Raw genomic sequence first — 22,281 nt, 5'->3', positions numbered from 1 at the left:
CGTAGGAGATTGAGGAATGCCTGGCATGCCAGGCGCACCGCCATCAGCTCCCGAACATTGATGTGCAGGGCTAACTGGGGTGCAGTCCACAGGCCCTGGGTATGGTGTTCGTTGAGATGGGCGCCCCAACCCAGAGATGACGCGTCTGTGACCAGGTGCAGAGAGGGTTGTGGGGCGTGAAATGGCATCCCCTCGCAGACCACATTGCGATCTAGCCACCAGGTGAGGGAGGCCAGGACCGAGTTCGGGACCGTGACCACCATGTTCAGGCTGTCTCGATGTGGACGGTATATTGATGACACCCAGGTTTGAAGTGGGCGAAGCCGAAGTCTGGCATGCCTGGTTACGTACGTGCAGGAAGCCATGTGACCCAGCAGGGTAAGGCACGACCTCACCGTGGTAGTTGGGAAGGCCTTGAGCCCTTGAATGAGGTTCGTGATGGTGCCAAAGCGGTTGTCTGGCAGGATGGCTTGTGCACGCCCGGAGTCTAGAACTGCGCCGATGAATTCTATTCTCTGGGTAGGTTCTAGAGTGGATTTGTCCTTGTTGAGTAGGATGCCCAACTCGTTGAATATGTGCACTATTCTGTGGACGTGAGCTTGAACTTGCTCCTTGGTGCGACCGCGCACCAGCCAGTCGTCTAGGTACGGGAACACCTGTATTCCTTGCCGACGAAGGTACGCTGCCACGACAGCCATACATTTCGTGAACACTCTTGGGGCCGAGGATAGGCCGAAGGGAAGGACTGTAAATTGGTAGTGCACCGTGTTTACCACGAATCGCAGGAAGCGTCTGTGAGGTGGGTAAATTGCAATATGAAAGTATGCGTCTTTCATGTCGAGGGCGGCGAACCAGTCTCCAGGATCGAGGGAAGGGATAATGGCCCCCAAAGAGACCATGCGGAACTTCAACTTTACTACGAATTTGTTGAGTCCGCGCAAGTCCAAGATGGGCCGCAGACCTCCCTTGGACTTGGGGATCAGGAAGTAACGGGAATAAAATCCCCTGCCCCTTAACTCTATCGGAACCTCCTCGATGGCCCCCATGGCAAGGAGCGTAGAAACCTCCTGTGTAAGAAGTTGCTCGTGAGAAGGGTCCCTGAAGAGGGACGGGGAAGGGGGGTGGGAGGGGGGGATAGAAGAAAACTGGATAGCGTATCCCCTCTCCACCGTGCGGAGGACCCAACGGTCCGAAGTTATAAGGGACCAAGCACGGTGGAAGTGGGAGAGGCGATCCCGAAAGGAGGGAGCTGGATCCTGGGGGATGACTGGGGCGCCGTCCTCGACCGCACCTTCAAAAGTTCTGTCTAGGACCTGAAGGTGGTCTTGGTGGCCCTTGGTTCTGACTGGGTTGAGGGCCAGCCCATCTTCTCCTACCACCTCGCCCTCGCCTTCTGGCAGGGTCCTGTCTCTGACGAGGTGGAGGGGGGTAAAAACGTTGAGGCTGCGGCCTAAATGGTCTGCGCTGGGGACCCGCAACATGCATCCCCAAGGAGCGCATGATTGTCCTGGAGTCTTTGAGGCTCTGCAATCGAGAGTCCGTCTTCTCCGAGAACAGCCCCTGTCCTTCAAAGGGCAAATCCTGTAGGGTCTGCTGTAATTCAGGGGGCAAACCCGAAACTTGGAGCCAGGAGGTCCTGCGCATAGCGATACCTGCGGCCAGGGTCCTTGCGGCCGAGTCCGCTATGTCCAGGGAGGCCTGTAAGGAGGTCCGAGCCACCTTCTTACCCTCCTCAACCATGGCTCCAAACTCTTCCCTGGACTCTTGGGGAATCAACTCCTTAAACTTCCCCATAGAGTTCCAGGAGTTGAAATTGTAGCGGCTCAGTAGCGCCTGTTGATTCGCCGCTCTAAGTTGTAGCCCTCCGGCTGAGTAAACCTTACGGCCAAACAGATCAAGCCGCTTAGCCTCTTTTGATTTTGGCGCTGCAGCCTGCTGGCCGTGGCGCTCTCGTGCATTCACTGATTCCACCACCAGTGAACACGGTTGGGGGTGTGTGTACAAGTACCCATAGTCCTTAGATGGGACAAAGTATTTCCTTTCCACCCCTCTCGCTGTAGGTGGAATGGAGGCAGGAGTCTGCCATATCGTATCCGCGTTCGTTTGGATCGTGCGGATCAAGGGTAACGCCACCCTCGATGGGGCATCCGATCCAAGGATATTCACGATCGGGTCGTGCACCTCCACTATCTCCTCCGTCTGCAGGTCCATATTACGGGCCATCCTGCGCAGGAGATCCTGGTGAGCCCGAAGATCTATCAGAGGGGGACCCGTGCATGAAGTGCCCGCCACTGCCTCATCCGGAGAGGAGGAGGAGGACGCCTCCGGTGGTAGTGGATCCAAGGGGGGGTCCCGGTCCCCCTGGTCTTGGGTCGGAGCGTCACCTGCACTTGGGTCCACGGTGTCGGGTGGTGTGGACACAGAAGCCTCCATGCCTCCAGGCGGAGGCCGAGAGATGGTGGATTCTGGGGCTCTTCTGACCGAGTGACCCGAGCGAGAGGTCGATGGTAATGAAGCCCCTTGCTCCTGGTGATACGCCCACGGGGTCCAAAACGACCAGTGAGATGGTCCATGAGAGTGGTCCTCTGCCCTCTCCTGCCAATGGCCCAAGTCTCGTTCCTCGGCCTGCCCCTGAGGGGGGTATGCCGATCTCGACAGGTCCTCCGAGGAGCGAGACGCCGATCTTGACGGCCATGGCGGTGCCGCGAAAGATGAAACGATCCCCGTGGTCTGCGGTGCCGCACGGTGCCGGTCCGGAGATGATCTATCTCTGTGCGGTGCCGGCGATCGGTGCCGGGACCGCGACCGGTGCCGATGACCTCGTCGGTGCCGGGAGTCAGATCTGGACCTCGACGAGGACCTAGAGTATGCCCGGTGCCGGGAGCGGCCTCTCGACGTCGAGCGTCGAGCGTGGCGGTGCCGAGAACTACGTCTCGACGTTGATCGGTGCCGACGATCATAGCGGTGCCGAGACGTAGACCGGTGCCGCGACGAAGATCTTGGCCGCGAGTACGACCGGTGCCGAGACGATATTCGGTGCCGGGACTGCGAGCGGCGTGGGGACCTGCTTCGGGACCTGGATCGGCGCCGAGGTTCCAGCCCTTGTGATGGAGGGCGCATCAAGGCAGGTTTCCCTCTTGACTGTACCGGGCGAGTCAACGGTACAGTCGGTGCCGGTGGTTGAGGCGGTGCCGGCTCCGTGAGAGCTATCAAGTCTCTCGCCGCCGCGAAGGTCTCTGGAGTCGACGGGAGACACTGTATCACCGCCGGCCTCGGTGGAGACGCTATTTGTACCGGACTCGACGGCCTCGGCGCCGGAGTCGACGGTGCTGGAGGCGCCTGTTTCCGTTGCTCCACCGGCGGACGCGGCTCTACCCCCGGCACTGGGGGAGCCGGCGTCTTCGGCACGGACGTCCCCGTCTTATGGGCTTTTTTATGCCCTGGGGATAATGACCGGCGCCGCGGCACTTGCTGTGTTTGCGGTGCCGACGAGGTCCGGCGCCGGGGAGGCTTGTCTGACGCCACTCGCGTGGTCGTCATAGCCGGTGCCGCCGGGGCACTGCGCACCGAAGTGCTAGGCGTCGGAGTCTGGCCCGTGGAAGGAGTGTCCGGGCTAAGTGCCGCCTCCATTAGGAGTTGCCTGAGCCGAAAGTCCCGCTCCTTCTTGGTTCTTGGTTTGAAGGCCTTACAGATCTTGCATTTGTCTGTTTGGTGGGACTCTCCCAGGCACTTCAAACAGGAGTCGTGCGGGTCGCTCGTTGGCATAGGCTTAGCGCAGGAGGCGCACTGCTTGAAGCCGGGAGCGTTGGGCATGAGCCCGGGCCCGCGGCCGGGGGAGAAAGGGGGAGACGACCCCCTTAACCCCCTGAACTACAATAACAACTATAACAACTTTAAAACTATTTAACTATAAACACTAGAACTACAACTATAACTATAACTTTGAATGACTAAGTAAGCTAGGGAGAGTGGAGGACAGCTATGCCGCGCTCCACAGTTCCAACGACCGTCAGGGGCGGTAAGAAGGAACTGAGGGGGCGCCGGGTCGGCTGGGGTATATATTCAGCGCCATGAAGGCGCCACTCTAGGGGGCTCCACAGCCGACCCGCCGGTGTTGCTAGGGTAAAAATCTTCCGACGATCGTGCACGCGGCGCGCGCACACCTAATGGAATGGATATGAGCAAGCACTCGAAGAAGAACCAGAGGTATTGAGTTAGATGTAGTCATGTATGCATCCCATTCATGCAGACTAAAAAAAGCAATGCTAGATGGATCAGAGAGTCAGTTCTGTTGGCTCTATACATATTCCTCCACCTCTTAAAGTATTTTGTTTTATATATATATTTTACAATATTTCAGCCTTTTAATGCTGAAAACCCTAGAATATAACTAGGCCCCTACCAAATTCACGGTCATGAAAAATGAATCACGGATTGTGAAATCTGATCTCCCCCGTGAAATCTGTCTAGTGTAGGAGAGAAGCGGGGCAGGGGGTTTTTACTGTGTGCTGGTCTCCAAATGCTAATCCCAGCTGGGATGGGAAGTGACTGGACCTCCTCTTCCCCTGCAGGGGCCACTGGGGCCGGGTCAGACTCACCTCCAGGAACCTCCTCCAGCTGCAGATAGCTCCAAGACTGCTGGCCAGGAGCCTAGCTCTGAAGGTAGCACTGCCATCAGCAGCAGCTCAGAAGTAAGGGGGGCAATACTGCAACCCCCCAACAATAGCCTTGGGATCCCTCTACTGCCCCCTTTCAGGTTGGGACCCCCAGGGATTCAAAACTGAAATTTCAGATTTAAATACCTGAACTTTACAATTTTTTTAATCCTATGACTGAAATTGACCAAAATGGACCATGAATTTGGTAGGGCCCTAAATATAACTAAAGCTACCACACCAAGTTTCAAAAGTCTGATTCATCTTAACTCAAACGGAGACGCATACTTCTGATTAGTAAAAATGTTTCCATCACTTTAAGAGATGAGGCAAAGATCTTTACAAGGGAATGACAGCACATATATTGTTCCTTACGGGAGCATGCAGGAAGGCATCTAGAGTAGAGCAGCAAAGTCGCAGAGTCATAAACCACCTTCTATCTGCAAATGGTTTATGTCTGGAACCTACAGTAAGTACTTTTATTTTTTCCTTCAATTACTCACTGTTGACCCATCAATTTCATCAGGAGTTTGGAAGATGCAAGAAGGGCCATACAACAATGTGAAAAATATCTGGCATTTGCACATTGTCTTTCTTCAAAGGGTCTCAAAGCACTTTGCAAAGAGAGGGTCTGGATCTAGCACTGGTGATCTATAAGAGTCTTTCATTGGACTTTGATGGGTGCTGAATTAGGCCCTAAACCAATTAACTCTGTAATACAGGCATTATGTCCATTTTACTGGAAAGGGAACCAGGCTCAATTTTTTCAAGAGTAGCTGTGGCAGTCTGTACCCTTATGTCTACCCCCCTTATAAGGCTACAAAATTTTGTACAAACTATGCCTTATGAGATATCATTTGAAAACTCACAATTTGCTGATCAATATTGTCCTGGTAAAATGGTGTGGCAACATTGTATATAAAGTTAAGATTCTACTATACAATACTTCTGAGACATGTTCCAAGTTTACAAGAACAACCACGAACTAGTTCCTCAGAAACAAAAGGTAAACCAATGCCTCAGCCAGGTGTCAACAATATCAAATGGACTATCAGCTGGTCAAGTGGCTATTATTTGGCAGGAAAAGGTGTGAGCGAGAAATTTATATCTTGGCAAAAGAACAGCTGGGGGTTCCTGTCTCCATAGGTGGCATCAACAACACCTGAAGGACAAGGGAACTAACACTGAACTGGAGGTGTCCTGTCCGAAAGGAATCCGGCCAGTATGACTGCTGAAGCATGTGGTGAGAGACCTTTTTGTTGAATTCATTTAGCTTAAGTTAGATATTAGCTGCATTTTACCTTTTTCTTGTAGCTAATTACTTTTATGCTTCGTTACTTGCAATTGCTTAAAATCTTTGTCATTAATAAACTTGTTTTATTGGACTGAAGTGTTTGAGAAACTCCATTTGAGATAACAGGATTTATGCACATCATTTTCTATTAATGAACTTTATATGAGCGTTTATTGTCCAGAAGAGGGCTGGGCAGTATAAGATGTACTTTTCTGGAGGAAAGTCTGGGACTGGAAGTTGGCTGGTGATGCTCTGCAGTGTACTTCAAGAGTGGCTGGCAATAGCACTCATACAGTATAGGTGGGAGTAGGGTGACCAGATGCCCTGATTTTATAGGGACAGTCCCGATATTCCAGGCTGTGCCTTATATACGTGTCTATTACCCTCCACACCATGTCCCAATATTTCACACTGTTAGCTGGACACCCTAGGTGAAAGTAATTTACATGCTGGAGGCTGAGAGAGCGCAGACCAGGAGTGGTTGCTCTCGCAGCAAAACAGGGTAAAACGCACCCCAGATTGGAGAATTGAGGGGGGGACCGCTGTTCAACAGTCTAAATTGTACCCTGGGTAATGTCACAGTAGCTTATAATTCTGGGTACCTAACTTTCTACATATTTGGGAGGGAAATGGTTTGTGGTGAAGGCACTGTACACGGAGATTCAGAAGACTAGTGTTCAACTCTTAGTGCTGCTACAGATTTATAGCATCGTACACTCACCTTGCACTGGTGTTTAACATTCAGGCAAGGTGTTAGTCCACAGTGCCTTTAATCCAATGTGCACTGGTATGCAATTCAAAACCATTCCTATGTTATGGCTGTTTGGTGACCTACCAATGTAGGCAAGATTTTAACCGGAGGCCAAAATATATAATACATTCTATGTCCCACAACCAAGCCCTCAAGCTACCTAATCTCCTCAGAAGAGTTCATTCTTATGCTTTTTATTAACGCTGGTAAAAAAAGGTACAGTATTTAGTGGTATACTCAGTTTAAATATAATATTTAAATAGCTTAAATCAGATGGCACCATTTCAAGTTACTGTAATAAATATGAAAGGCCTTTAGATTTAGGTACTATTGAAACAAATCATGAAATCTATAATTCTAGAGAATATCTTCAGTTTCATTAGGACTTTGGTCCTTTCCTTGTCTGGAAAGAAACCAAGGCCCTAAAAATCAACTTTACAAAGATAAATAATGTGAACAATAGTACTACTTATAATTTTTTTAAGCAAATACCAGAAATTGTCAGCAGGTTTTATGATCTGGGCAGAAGGAGTCGGAGGATGAATAGGGGGGGAAAGCATCTTTTTTCCTGGTTATATCAACGGTCTCAAAAATGGAACAAATGCAGTTACCAAATACTACAATCACCAAAAGGAGTATAAACATTTCTGAGATTGTCTAGTGGGGGATACAGAAAATCAGCAAATTTCGCTTAACTTATTAGTAGCACTTAAGGTTATTCTATGCAAACATCACCTACAGAATACTGGCATACAGGGTCAGAGATGTTGTAGGTAAACAAGACAAGTACCTAGACTATTTATAACAGAGTGTAATATTAAAAGATGATACTCAGGATAGGACAAAGGACAGACACTTATCAATTAAGTGGTTAGTGTGCTTTCCACTGCTAAAGCGAGAAGACTCATGAGATTATTTAGACAAACAAATCTAGAAGTGCAAGTCCAGAACAGCAGAAGGAAATATCCCGTAACTAATTCTGCTCCTTTGAAGGCTATGTCATACAAGATTCCCACTCTTGGGTCTCAACTTTCTAGCACAAGCTATGCTGGAAGTGCCCTCTAGCTCTGTGATTTTTGGCTGTCAGGCATCAGTAGTTGGAGCATGCGCTTATTCCCTCATGCTCCACTCAAATGCCACTACCTCAAGCCCCCTCTAGAACCTACTTAGAGTGAGTTCTTAAAAGTCACAAGAGGAGCTCCCACACAAACTTCAGTTGCACACAAATACAAACAGTCTCACAAAAAGGAACATGTTTCAAGGATGTCAATAAACCAACTCTTGAAATATAAAAGTGAAGGAGAATCCCAAAGTGACGGAAATCCTGTGTGACAATATCTTCAAAGCAGCAGAATTGCAGGTAATTTCTGTCTTCAGAAAGATACCAAACAGAGACAGGATGTATAGGCCCCATCCTTCAACTGGCAGGCAAACAGTAAATTCCCTTTTCATTGGATGGGATACAGCCATCTGCCTTCACTGTAAGAATACTCAGAGGGCACAAATCAGCTGTGGAGAAGGAAAGGACCTCCAACCCATAGTATAGGAAAGGATGTGGGAGGGAGGTGAAAGGGTGTGCATAAATGGGAAATAAACAATTTTGGAACCTTCCATAGGTTTGAAGCCAGGCTGTTTCCTGGGAAGAGAAAATATTTGTTCTTTTGGAATTGGCTGAGGTAAACCTTGGATTTCCTTGTAGACATAAAAATTATGAAGATGCACTACTAGAAGGAGGCATCCTTTGTTATTGTATCCCTTAAATTTGGCTAATGTAAACCAGCCCTCATCTGGAAGGGGGCAGGGGGAGAATTCTCTCTCAACTAAGTAGAGAATGGCAAAGTGTTGGCTGGATAGTAATAATGGGCTACAGAGATTTAATTATGTTTGGGGGCAAGAGAGAGACATTCAAAGCTTAAAGACACCTGTAGCACAACCCTAGGTAATATGAATCACTTTAACTACCAAAAAACACCACTAACAATTACCGCTAACAAAAAAATTAAAAAGACTATTCACTCCCACACATTTTTCTGATTTGGGTTGCACATTGCACTTGTTTCTGTAGATCTTTCTATTCTTTCTTTCTTCACTTCCTTCTTGCTGGGTTTTTTTTTTTTTTTGGGGGGGGGGGGGGGCGGGCTGAGATAATCCTTATCTCCTCCCATCCCTCAGTGACCTCTTTAAAACTTTTCTCCCTCAAAGGCTCTGCAATGACAGCATACATTTCTCTGGCAACAACAAGCTGGACTCATCTCCCTCTACAGACCACAAATGCTTCTCCTTCAAGGAGACAGTTGCTTAGAAGAACAATGAAAGGCACTCTGCATAGCACTTCTAGAACCTCTTGGGCCAAAAATGGGCACTTACTATCTGAGCACTTTAGAAACATTAATGAATTTATCCTCACAACCTCTCTGTGAGATAAAGTATTTAGTCCTGTTTTACACAAAAGGAACTGAGATATAGCATAACTGTCCAAGTGACTTGTCCAAGGTCACAAAGGTTGTGATACAGGAGCTGGGTTATGAACAAGAACTCTCCAGCCCAAGTCCAGGATCTTATCTACAAGACCGTTATTCCTCCCAAACTGCAACAGTTCTCTTCCTATTTTTTTCCTGTCTCCTCTTTCTCCATTTGTGTGCATCTCTTCCCTGGATCATCCCTCCCCTTGTTTCTCTTAACCTGTACTGTTGACTTCTCCCCTAGCTTCTGCATATACAGCTTTCATCCCCAGAACTGCACCAGTGGCAGTTTTGCTGCTAGCCCTGCATTACAGTGCTTCTGCAGCAGCAATGACAGGGATAAAATGCAAATGATGAAACCCTATTTAGCTTTTTCTTTTGCTTCTGCTGAGAAAGTGTTACGTGCAATTCTCTACTTCTTTGGGACCAATACTCATTTAGTGAGAATATAACAAAATAATGGGCTTAAGCTACAGTAGGGAAAATTAAAGACTTGCATAACTACAAGAACAACTACAAAAGAAGCAGCCGCTGAGGAGATTGCAAAAACACAAGCATCTGAGGTATTGCTTTATTAGGGATAGTTCACCGAAAATGTAGTCAATCTGCAGGAGACGGACTAGAGAAGACTCACTGACAGATCCCTGCCAAATGGTATCATTCTATGATTAAAAATGGAGAATATGGATAGTAACAATAATTTAATAGCAAATCAGTTAAAGGAAACCAGGCTATAATATCAGAACACCGGTCTATATATATTTGTCAGAACATTCTGACATGCTAGTACATGAATATCCTGGGAATTACTGTTCAGAGCATCTAAAATCCTGTAGAATTTGTTTATTCCGCAAAGTGTATGGATGATGGTATTAAGCATTTTAGAACAAATGTGAAATTTCAAACCTCACATTTCAAATCTTTCAAAAAGTAACTTAAGATACCAAGGAATGCAGTCTGTACTGTTTTAAGGTGTTAGTGAGATCAGTTAATTCAAAGGGAAACAAAGACCTGAGTTCAAGACTTGTCAGTTTTCCCCTTCAGTTACCTAACTTTCAAATACTGCCCGTTCACATTAAAGAACATTCGTTAATTAATAGATTTGCAGCACGGTAATACTTCTGCAGCAGCATTGGCTCCAAAAGCTTGAAACTTTCTTGAACCACTTAATCTGACTAGTCATCTTCCAGACTCCAGCTGTTGCGTGAAGATACTACAATGGAAAGCTAAAGTATATTCCTGTTCAGTAATTATCTTCCTATGCTTCCAGAATAAACATGAATGAGAAAGAGAAACTAGAAATCGGGGCTATGCTGGCAATGTACCCATAGTCCAACACAGCCATGCACAAAGTGTATTGGATTCCGGCTTAACTCCCTGGTTTGCAACCCAGCAGAAACTGGCCACAATGAAATAGCTACTCATACCATTATACACAGCCCCAATGGCTATTTCAGGAGAAATAGCCAGACCTCCATGACAATGATAATTTCTTCACTTTGTACGTCCTAGGTTTCTAATTTTTTTGTTTGTTTGTTTTTCAAGTAACTACCATATTAATGTTGGGATTTTTATTGCTTAAATTACTGTTGGTCCTAAATTATATGTATTCTCAACCTTAAGGATTTTTTTTCCTGGGGATATAAGTGAATAAGAACTATATTAGTCTGTCAAGTTTAAAAATATTTATATTTTGCCAGCCTATATGCCAACTGCCAAAAATGGCAAACTGCATTCTCTTACCTAAATTCCTCTTGCAATTTCAATTTCACAAAGCAGTCTTGAGTTCCTGTCCTAAACTGCTTTGCAGTGATGCTTTGAAAAAGATGTTACCTTTCAACCCCTCCTTAACAGTCACATTTCTGTTGGGGGGTGAATAATTTTACAGATGTGAAATAGAAGGTGTTCAGAAACCTAGACAATTTGTATAGTATAAGAACCTAAATAGAACAGAAACTACTTACAGGGTTCTGAATAGCGATCATTAAACTGACTTGTCTACCAGTTTCACTCTGCTAACACCAAAAGGTGTAGAAGCTTCCATTTCAGAAATCCAAGCTTGAATTCTGAAAAGATATTGACCATTTGAGGACTAGTCACCACTGGCGAGTAAAGAAGATTTTAAGTCAGGTATGTTTCCATGTTAAGTAAAGACTACTTTCCAAGGTACACTTATGACAATCACTGATAGGACTTCACAAGATGGGTTGTATCAAACTAGATTACTACTTTTTTATATTGTATTTAAACATAATAATCCCACTATAAAAACAACAAGGAGTCTGGTGGCACCTTAAAGACTAACAGATTTATTTGGGCATAAGCTTTCGTGAGTAAAAACCTCACTTCTTCGGATGCACTATAAATCCCATTCTTCGAATCCCACTATAAAGCAGCAAACACAGATAAAGCTGGAATTCTTGACTTGCCATGAATTATTTTGACAGAGCAGAATTACTCACAGGCATGAGGTTACATTTTGCTTTAGAAAAAAGTAGCACTTTTTCCAAAGCAATTTCCAGGCTTCCTATGATTTCCTATGGCAGCAACTATTTTTTATTTTAAAATACAGCTTGTTGAAACGGATTGTGTTCAAAATGAGTTTCAGCTCAGAAAGGACTGGGTCCCTCCAACTTTTTTTATTATTATTATTTAGAACAGCTGTACAGGTTTCTTAGATTCACAGAAATATTTCTAAAAGGAGGACTATTTCACAATATAAGCGTTTACTAGACGCTGAACGGTGAAGAAGGATCCAATTGTGGTTGTAACAGAAAAGATATTTTTAGGGTATAAAAAAAACAGTTTATTCAATGTTCATCCTTAATTCATATAATCAGAAACTGGTTGGCATTATTTCTTTGTATCTCACTTCCTCAACATCAAATTTTTATACATTGAATCAGACATAAAGAGCCTACTGACAACTGTGGGCAAATATTACTCCTAGTCAAGGTACCTGAAGATTGTACATCACAAAACCTTTTTAAATACAAGAGAATATTCACATTATTTTAAAAAAGAACAGCAGTATACAAAGTAAGCGGTATTATTATGTGTTGAATTACTTCTAACATCATAACCCGGCTACCAATAAAGTACTTATGTTAAATTATTTTCTGTACTAGCCACATGAATACTTTGTACTGTGTAAGATTTAAAGCATTTTCTCTCAGGTGATATCAAGTACAGAAAAGATCGCAGGAAATTGACAAGGTATAGAAAACAACTCAGAATTCTGATGAGGTCACAAACCATTCAAGCTTTACTGTCATGGTTACTATGAACTCGCCAGATTTAGGTATGTAGTCTTTAAGCCCCTGTGTTTTCAGTTTAAACCGATTTTTATCAAAAAAAATTCCCAGGTTTTACATAAAGTACATTTTTTTTTCTGATTTCACCCTACTTTTGTATCAATCATTCAAATATATAAATAACTTGTTTTATTAGGATATACAATACATTGCATGAGATGTATGTATTTTGATAATACATTAATATGTGTATACTATGTATTAATCTAGAAGATGCACACAATAAAGAGGCACACAAGCTCTGAAGTGCGTGAGCATCTGAACATACTGATGAATCTCACACACACATTTCAAGCTGTTAGCAGGTAACAGTTTAAAGATCTGACACACTAAAATGGGAAGAAAATGAAAATCTGTATCAGAGTACCTTTAAGAACACAAGGAAGTATTCAAAAGTTTTTAAAAAACAAACAGGAGAAAAGGATGAAGTTGAGTGTATGCACTGCAAATGGTGTGGCCCAATTATATGTAAATATTCATAGGCTAATAGTTTTAAGTCTACAACAGAAAACTGTTTATTCAAACGAAAATTTTATTTGGGGATTAGAGATGTATTGTTTTCTTAAACTCAGAGGAGCGTGTTTTGAGTTCGGTTTTAGTTTCTGCAGCAAACCACATTGATGAACGGAATTCAAAGCAGTAATCTACTGAATACTTCCCCCCCCCCCCCCCCCCACACACACACACCTTTCTGTCCACCAAAATAAACCCTGAGATTTATCCACAAAAATTATTAATTTTTTTTGCACTGATTTTCACCTGTTTTTGTTGTTGTGGTAATAAACACTGATAAATTCCTGGGGAAAATTAAACAAAATAAAAACCAAATAAGAAAGGCCCTAGTAGTCTTATATCTCATATCTAGATTCACATATAGATCTGTAGAAGTACTTCCACAGAGCCCTGAAAAATCCTCAGCTATGCACATCCACAATGCATACCTCATCTCCCACAAGCTGGGTCTACCACATCTATGTTGTGTATAGGTGATTTCAGTCTTTGGGGCTGTCATCCCAACACTTTTCACAAGCACTAAGTTCACTTACAGTTTGTAAAAACACAAATGTATTTTTAATTCCAAAGTGATTGATGCTAAATGAGAATGGAATTCTAAGTGTGGCATTTTGAAAAGTTTTAAGGTGTATGAGTGCAGTTACTCAAAGAATTTTTGTTGTATTTTTCAGTTCAAAAACAACTAAATCAAGTTTCATCAGAATTGACAGATTAATAACAGACCCTGATATGAAGCACAAAATATTTCAGTCTGAAGTCACATTTGGCAAGGGTGGGTAACAGTTAAAAATAGTGAGTCTATGAATGCCCTCCTCCTTAGCCTTATAATATTAACATAATACTGTAATAAGGAAAGCATGATGACATTTTTAAAGTTTCATTCATGTGTATTTTTCTTAATGCAAGTTTGGAGTGAAACTAATTTGAAAGGTTCTTGGAGTAGGTGGAAATAGAAGGAAGGTTCTACATATCATTAAATTTAGCTTACAAGCAGTATCAATGAAGAAACAAACAGGCACAGGTACTCGTATTAAAAAAGACCACGTATTTTTAAGTACTTTGCAAGATGTGAAAACATCATTCCAGACTGCATAAGTAAATCCTACTAAGTTTATAGTTAGGAGTCTTTTCCATGTACCAAATCAGTCTAGAAAATCAGACAGATTTTACAGAACTCAGATACAAAAATGTAACATTGTTAAAGTAAGAAGGTGCACTGTATACCCAATGGGTTTGGGTTTATTTTATAGATAGCTTGGAAGTGAGCACAGCACATAGCACTAAAGTATTCAGTGTGCTCAACTGACAGAACTTCTTGAATATTTCTCATGTTGCTGATATGAAAGTGGGGGGGAGAAAAAAAGCCGTAACTCTGGCCCAACAGACACTATGAACAAGCAGTTAACAGTTCCATTTTGTTAAACGGGGGAAGAAGTTGCTAATTTCAATTAAGTATAACTGTTTCTCTGGACTTTTCATACAACAATTAAGAGCCTCTGATGTTTTTACAGGGACCACCACTCACTGTTATAACTGGAAGTGCCTGTAAGTCTATAAATACACAGATAAAATACTGAAGATTTTTTCCTGATATAATTCCAAGTTAACTGCTGCTTTTGGTGTGTACCAAGTCAGTCCATACCAGTATGAAGCAGATATGATTATGTATTCTGAGACAGCACTACAGTATTAAACTGTTACACTGTTATTCAACTAAACTCTAATCTGCTAATTGTGTTTGATCTGATCCCATCCCTCCCTAGACTTTATCCTTCTCCAAGCCTCAGGTTTGCTGCCCAATCACCAATGCCCTCTAAAATTAACTTCTGTCCTGCCTCTCCCTCAGCTTCTTCCAAAAGCAGTTCATCACAGCATAACTATACATTTGATCAGGTGTTTTTTTTTTGTTTGTTTTGTTTTTGAAGTGTTAACATGCATTCCAAAAATAATTCTTATAAGAACTGTGCAACTGCCAGTAGATACCCCATAAAACTGGACAGATGGATTAAGTAGGACTTGCAGATAAGCACCAATATTTTAAGTGACAGATGGGACAGAGTAGCATTCTTATGCCTTTCTCTCTTCCCACAATCATACCTGAATGGAATTGACTGCTGCAATTTGAAGGATGAAAAAATTTGCTAGGATTGGGCCATACCTGAATGAATTCCTTGTTGCTAGCAACTGATATGCCTACAAATGAATCTTAAATTCTGGTGCCAAGAGTCAAAACATAGCAAAGTTTGAAAACTATCTCACATGTTCTACTATGTCAGTTGTGAAGACATGTTCCCATACTCTTAAAGGAAATTTTTGTTTTTAATGGGAACTTTTGGTTCTTTAAAAACATAGAAATAGTCATAATGGCTCATCCCCAAAACCCATCTAGTCCTGTATTCCGTCTCTGACAGTAGCCAGCACCAGACAGTTAAAAAAAATTGTGTAGTAGGCAGCCATAGGGAAGGAAACTTGCGCCAAACATTAGCTCTCATCCTAATCTCCAACACTGATTGGTTTACAATATGAAGCATGAACATCTCTTCTAAAATCTGTTAGAATTAACTACTATTTCTGTAGATAAGACTATCCAGAGTAACATCAAAGCCAAGCTTTTTACAAAACCTAAACATCAATAAACGTTTACAACTTTTTTTTAAATCCACATAAACGTTTAGTGTTAGCGAAACGTAGGTGCCCCTGCACGGGCTGTAAACCCAACAACAGTGCAGTGTCATAAGCCTGAAACAATCACACTGGCTATTAATCATCATCCTCACTGGCGCTCCAAAAAACTAGGGAAGAAAAGAAAAGGAAGCAGCGTAGGGAGCGGCGCCCTGGCTTCCTAGAGCCGCCACTTTCTCTCTCCTGAGGCGTTAGGAACTGGGAGATTTGAAGTGTCCCCGGACGTGCCCCTTCCCAGAGCGCCCGGGCTCCCCGCCCTGACCCCCGCTAGCCTCGGGGCTGCCGCGGGGCCAGTCCGGCAGGCCGGGCCCGGTCACCTCCGCCGGGCGGACTCGCCACCACCCGCCCTCCACGAAACCCGCTGGACCCGGGAGCCCCCGGCCCGGGCCACTCACAGGTCACGATGGGCTTGTTCTCCATGGTGTAGATCACCGGGGGCTGCTGCGGCTGCGGCTGCGGCTTCTCCTCCTCCTCGGCGGCCGCCGCCGCGGCGGGGTCCATGGGCGGGCGGGGTCCTCAGCCCCGGCTCCGGCTCCGCGCCATGGAACCAGCGCTGCCGCCGCCTTCCTCCCCCTGCCCCGCGCCGGGGGCCGGGATGGGCCGCTCCGTGCTGGGATCCCCCTCCCCCCGCCGCACGCGCTGCCCCCGCGGCCCTGCTCCAGAGTGAGGAGTCTCGAGCTCCCCCACTTCCCGTGTGGCTGGCGGAGCATTACCGCTTCCGGGGGGAGGGGCGGGGTTAAAGGGAAGAGGGCGGCGCGCTGCCGACACAAAATACGTTTTAAGGGGGGGGCGGGGACAGGAGAACGGTTACGCAGGGGGCGGGGCGGGGGCGAGCTGAAGAGACGAGCCCGGGCGGGCGGGGCGGACAGATGGACAAGGGGCGGGTGGGGGAAGGGACAGACCGGCTAGCGAGGGGGCGGCGGGAGACCCCGGGGAGCCGCGCGCGGGCCGGGGCGGGGCCTCGGCTGAGCCCCGCCCCCTCCCCCCCGCGAGCTGCCCCGGAGACGGGCGCTGCCAGGACCGCCTTGCGTGGGGCAGGGCCCGGCAGATGCCAGGCTGAGTTCGTGCCTTGGCTCTCCCGGCCCCGGCTGCTCCTCGCGGGGGCATCCCGGCAGCCCCCTCCGGTCCCCAGCTCACCTCCCTGAGTTCTTCGCTACCTGGCACCCTCCCGTCTGGTTCCTCTCGCCCCAAGCAGCAAACCCGCCCGCCCCCTCCCATCGGTTCTCTTCGGGGCACGCTCCAGGCAGGTTGCACCCCGGAGCTGGGGGAGGGAGAGTAAGCACAAGGTTAATAGCAAAGTCTCGTGTTCAAAAGTGAACTAGTGAAGAGAAGCAAACGGGTGCAAGTTACACAGACACAAAACATAAAGATGCAACCTCAGGTTTTACACTTAGGAAGTTAAAAATCCCTTTTCTAACCTAATACAGCTATTGCTGAGTTCCTGGCTGGCATAGCCTCCGGCCTAGCCCGGGGCTCCAAGGTTGCACACACAGCAGACCGCCTAGATGCTGGCCCTCATTACTTCAATCCCCCTTTCTTTTAACAGGGATTGCAAATTGCAGGGGAGTTTTCCTTTTTGCCAACCTATGGTGATTCATGGTAGGGGAATTTCCCTCCTTGTTTGGTTTTGCAAGACTGGCGGTTTTCTTTTCAATATCAAGTTGGTTCCATGTTTTCCCATGAATTTTAATGGGTCTCCTCATCTTTTTCTGGGTTGTACAATGCTAGGTGATTGGAGCGAGGCTCATGTGGGTAGGGAGGCAGACTGTCCCTGCCTTGCTGACCACCTGTGGTGAGATGGAGCTGAATGTTGCAGCACAAATACATAAATTCATAACTGAAGTCTGTATCCATATCTGATAATGACCATCAAGTTTAGAACATTACAAGCTTTCATAAAAGACCTCACTCAACATGTTTTTACACAGTAACGTGGTATATAAGGAGTTGATTCAATTGCTTTTTCTTTGGGCTTCAGCCCCCCTGTTCTCCCATTGAATGTCTGGACCCTGATTGTCACAGACCCCAGAGCCACTGGCTGCAGTGAGGGGGCGGGGAGTGGGGTTTTGGTTTTTGCCTCAGTCTGGGAGAGGCTAGCTGGAGCAAGCTGGTGAAGCTCAGGCCAGTTTCCAGCATAGCGCGACACTCAAAGCTGCTGGGCCAGGGCATGGGTGGCCAGTCCCTTCCCTTGAGGTGAGAGGTAACTGGGCCTAGGCATCTCAGAGTTCATGCTGCTCACACCGCAGCAGGGACGCTGGCCCAGCCTGTGCCTGGATTCTTTCAGGTGCTGGTGGACCCAGCCCACAATCATGTATCTGACAAAGTTGTAAATAGAGAGATAAAGTAGGTGAGGTCATAACTTTTACTGGACCAACTTTACCTCACTTAACCCTACCTTGTCTCTCTCATCTCCTGGGACCAACACAGCTACAACTAGGGTGGCAGATGTCCTGTTTTTAAAGGGACAGTCCCATTTTTGGGGACTTTTTCTTATATAGGCACCTATTACTCCCCACCCCGTCCCATTTTTTCACAGTTGCTATCTGGTCACCCTAGCTACAACAATACTGCAAATAAAAGTTGTAAATAGTTCAGCAACATTCATTTATGCCCAAGTTTAGGGACGGATAGAGGCAGATTACAATAGAGCACAGCTTCACTCGAGGGAGAAATTTAGCAAACAGACCATTAGTTTAATTATTCCCTTGACTCTTCTATAGGAGCGAGGGTAATCACTAATGTAGAGGCAATTCTATGACTTGTGATACTGTGCCTCTTCCCCCTTACACTGGAAACGCCCACCAGGAGCCAGTGATGACTTGTGACATTACTTTTCTCTTGCTCTGCCAAGACCCATGACGTTGCCTCTAGCCAGTGCAAACCAATATAAAAGATTCTCAAACTTCAGGCTGCAGAGAACTGAATAGGCACATAGCGCAGCCTCTCATTTCTAGCAGCTACATTCAAATAAAATAGCTATAAATAAACTAAAATTTTCCTACTATTACTTTTGTATGAAAACAGTTGCTGTAGCTGTGTGATTATGTTTAGGAGAGGATATAGTCTAGGCAGTCGTGTGAGAGAAAGGGTGTTCAGGAGAAAATCACTTGATTATGATAGCATCATAGAAATGTAGAACTGGAAGGGACCTTGACAGGTCATCTAGTCCTGTCCCCTGCACTCAGGCGCTTCCTGCCCACACCGCTTCCTGCAGCCCCCATTGGCCTGGAGTGGCGAACCGCGGCTGGTGGGAGCCGCGATCGGCCGAACCTGCGGATGCAGCAGGTAAACAAACCAGCCCGCCCCACCCGGGGCTTTCCCTGAACAAACAGTGGCCCTAGTTTGAGAACCACTGCCTTACATGACATACTCTGTAGAATATTTATTGCAATTTTGCAACAGTGGTGACTGTATTAGTGTAACTAGTTATCATTCTTTTTTATACAGCATCACAAAAAGCTTTACTGAAGTCAAGATATATCACATCTACTGCTGCCCCCATCCACAAGGCTTGTTACACTGTAAAATAAGGATATTAGGTTGGTTTGACATGATTTGTTCTTAACAAATCCATGTTGATTGTTACTTGTCACCTTATTTTTTTCTAGGTGCTTACAAATTGTTTGTTTGTTATTTGCTCCATGATCTTTCTGGGCACCAAAGTTAAGCTGACTGGTCAGTAATTCCCCGGGTTGTCCTTATTCCCCTTATTATAAACAGGTACAATATTTGCCCTTTTCCAGTCCTCTGGGATCTCTCCCATCATCCTCCACAAGTTCTCAAAGATAACTGCTAATGGCTCAGAGATCTCTTCAGCCAGTTCTTTAAGTATTCTAGGATGTATTTCATCAGGCCCTGGAGACTTTAAGACATCTAACTTGTCTAAGTAATTTTTAACTTGTTCTTTTTGATGTTCACTATGTTAGTCATCTGATTATTGTTAACTTTTTTTGATGAAAACTAGAGTTACCACCTGGCCAGTATTTGACCAGCGTGGCTGTTCGTTTGTTTTTTGTTTTTTATTTTTTTATGGATTTGCCAGTCTACCTTCTGTAATAAAAAGTTGTCTCCAATACAGTCCAAGAACATGTTGGATAATCTGCCTGCTGCAGTATTATTTTCCCAACAGATATTGGGGTAGTTGAAGTCCCCCATCCCCACCAAATCCTGATGTGACCACTCATAAAATGTCTGAGAAATCTGACCTACAAAACCCCTCAAAAATCATCCATTACAGCTTTAAATTGAGAACAGACTACGTTTTTTTTTAATTGTCAAAACCCTCACCTATTCAAGACTCACTGCCTATGTGAGTAAAGTCATTAAAATGATAGTAACTGGCAGTAAATAAGCCTGACAAAAGTGAACTAATAGGATCTAGTCAGAGTGATATTGTCCAACACATATTAGAGAATGAAGGCCTGGCAGGTGGTAGTCTTTTGTTTGTTTTTTAATTAGTTTTGTGCTACTAAAAGTGGTTGGTTTGAGAGGATGACATATGAGGGTACAATCCAGGCCAATGAGTAGCTGTCTCACCCCTGCCCTTTACAATGCCTTGCTGCTGTAGCCTCCAACCTGGACTGTTTACAAACAGCCTCCAGCATGTAAGTCACTCCTAACTACGTCTGTGTGTGTGCTGCAGCCAGCCAGCCACACCCTGGCTCTTACCAGACTTAAAAATTACCGCAGGGTGACCCCAACACACTCCCAGTCTCACATTTTTTCCCCAGAAACATTTGTCCTGTATTGCCTAGCCCTCTCCTAGACAGTGCCAATATATTAATTTCACTATTCCTTTAAGGCAATAATATGCACACAACTTGTTACTCCAAATGGAGCTACCCAGACACTTCATCTTGAACTCATTAGATAAAACAATAAAACAAATTTATTAACTACAAAGAGACAGATTTTACGTGAGTACAAGTAATGAGGCATAAAAGTCAGAAATGGTTACAAGAAGAATAAAGATAAAATGCTTACTGATGCCCAACTTAACAAACTACATTAGATTCAAAGCAAAGTTCTTTCACCATATGCTTTCAGCAGTTTTACTGACATACTCTTTAAGTCAAGACCCCTCCCCCAGAGTGCAACAGCTGCTTCCTTTGTCTCTTCAGGTACAGTGAATGCAATGGCCAGGGAGAGAGAAATAGGAGCATCTGCCCCTTCCTTTTATAGTCCTGCTCCCGCTTTGAGAAGCATTTCCAGCAGGAAGCAAGGCAACAGGCAGTCTTTGTGGAAAGAAACTCCATACTGTTTCTTTGCTAAGATGTAGATTTTTTTGGACCTGCACCCCACTTTCCAATCAAAGAATGGCCACTTAGCAAGCAATAGTCCATCAGCCTTGTTTACACTTGGCTTATACATGTTTTGTTATTGTTTGAATGTACTAAATTGTTTATTTAGGCTGTTTAGGTATGTTTAGAGCAATTGTATGGATACTATTTGGCCTTTGGATTGAATAAAGGAATTGATGGTTCAGTTACTATTGTGATAATATCCTGCATACATAATAATAATTCCAAGAGTAGAGAATCATTAAACAAGACAAATACAAACTCAAAGTTAAGCAAAATTATGTTTTGAACTATGTTTTAAAAAGTGAGGTCAGACATTGCTAGTATCCTTCAGGAGGAAAGGGGGAGACAAAAGGGTCAAAGTAATTTTGGAAAGGGAAGAGTAGGGTAAAGTGAAAAACAAGATATTCTTAATTCTTTGAATGGTTTCTAATTCATTTGCTTTCTTTATCCCTTTGTTTTCTCTGATGGTGCCTAAAGAGCTATCTTGTCTTGAAATCATATATTTGTAAGTGGCCATTAATTTTGTATTTCAGAACACACTAACACTGATCATTTTATGGTTGCTTGGCCATTGTGGCTCCACAATTGTCTTCAATTTATCTCTTTGTGGTCAGCAAGATAAAATCACCGTTTCATACACAAACCACCACGCACTACTGTGGTCTTGAGCCCAGTGAGCAAAGCAGCAATCTTTGCTATTTATCATTTCAATCTCTGTTGTGTCACACACCTGAAAATTTTCTCTAGTCATATTTAGAGACATCCATGTCAGCAGAACAGGGCTGCAACTGCAGTTTAGATGATGAGGGGATTAGAAAGGAATATATGATTGTGGAGTGGTTTATAGCCAGTTTGAAAGTCTCTGAACAAATATTTTCTCCTAAATCTCGTCATCATCATTAGCACCCAGAGATAAAAAGTAGTATTGGGGCCCTGTTGTTCTAGGGGAATCTTTTTTCTATCACGGGCCATTGACCCACAGAAAAAATCAATTGTGAGCCACACACAACCTCGTGGCCGGGGGTGGAGGGGAGCGCCGAAGCTCGGGACTTGCCGCAGCCTGGATGAAATTAATCAACAGACTGGATCCAGCCCGCAGGCTGTAGGTTCCCCACCCCTGTTCTAGGTGCTGACTAGACACAGAAATAGGAGGCATAATCCTTGCTCCAAAGAGTTTACAATCTAGCTATTGAAGTATGTCACTGAATAATCTGTTTTATTGTTCTTCTTAACTCAGACCTATGTAATTCTCTTCCCTGTGCTTCTGGGAGAAGCCATGTCCCATAAGAATTAGTTGCAGGGCACTA

At 44.9% G+C, this 22,281-nt stretch overlaps 1 protein-coding gene across 1 annotated transcript in view; it reads right to left on the bottom strand.

The window, feature by feature from the left end:
* The window catches only part of TRAPPC10 (trafficking protein particle complex subunit 10), a 95,639-nt gene extending 79,273 nt beyond the window's left edge, over positions 1–16,366 (bottom strand). Inside the window, exon 1 of the mRNA XM_054005293.1 lies at positions 16,067–16,366. Coding sequence (XP_053861268.1) covers positions 16,067–16,172 — 106 coding nt within the window. The 5' untranslated portion in view covers positions 16,173–16,366. The remainder of the gene's footprint in view (positions 1–16,066) is intronic.
* Between the last annotated feature and the right edge of the window lie 5,915 nt (positions 16,367–22,281).

The sequence above is a fragment of the Malaclemys terrapin genome, chromosome 1 (assembly GCF_027887155.1).
Source record: "Malaclemys terrapin pileata isolate rMalTer1 chromosome 1, rMalTer1.hap1, whole genome shotgun sequence".
NCBI classification, from domain to species: domain Eukaryota; kingdom Metazoa; phylum Chordata; order Testudines; family Emydidae; genus Malaclemys; species Malaclemys terrapin.
Note: the sequence above shows the minus strand (reverse complement) of the source record. Positions and strands in the feature narration are given on the sequence as shown.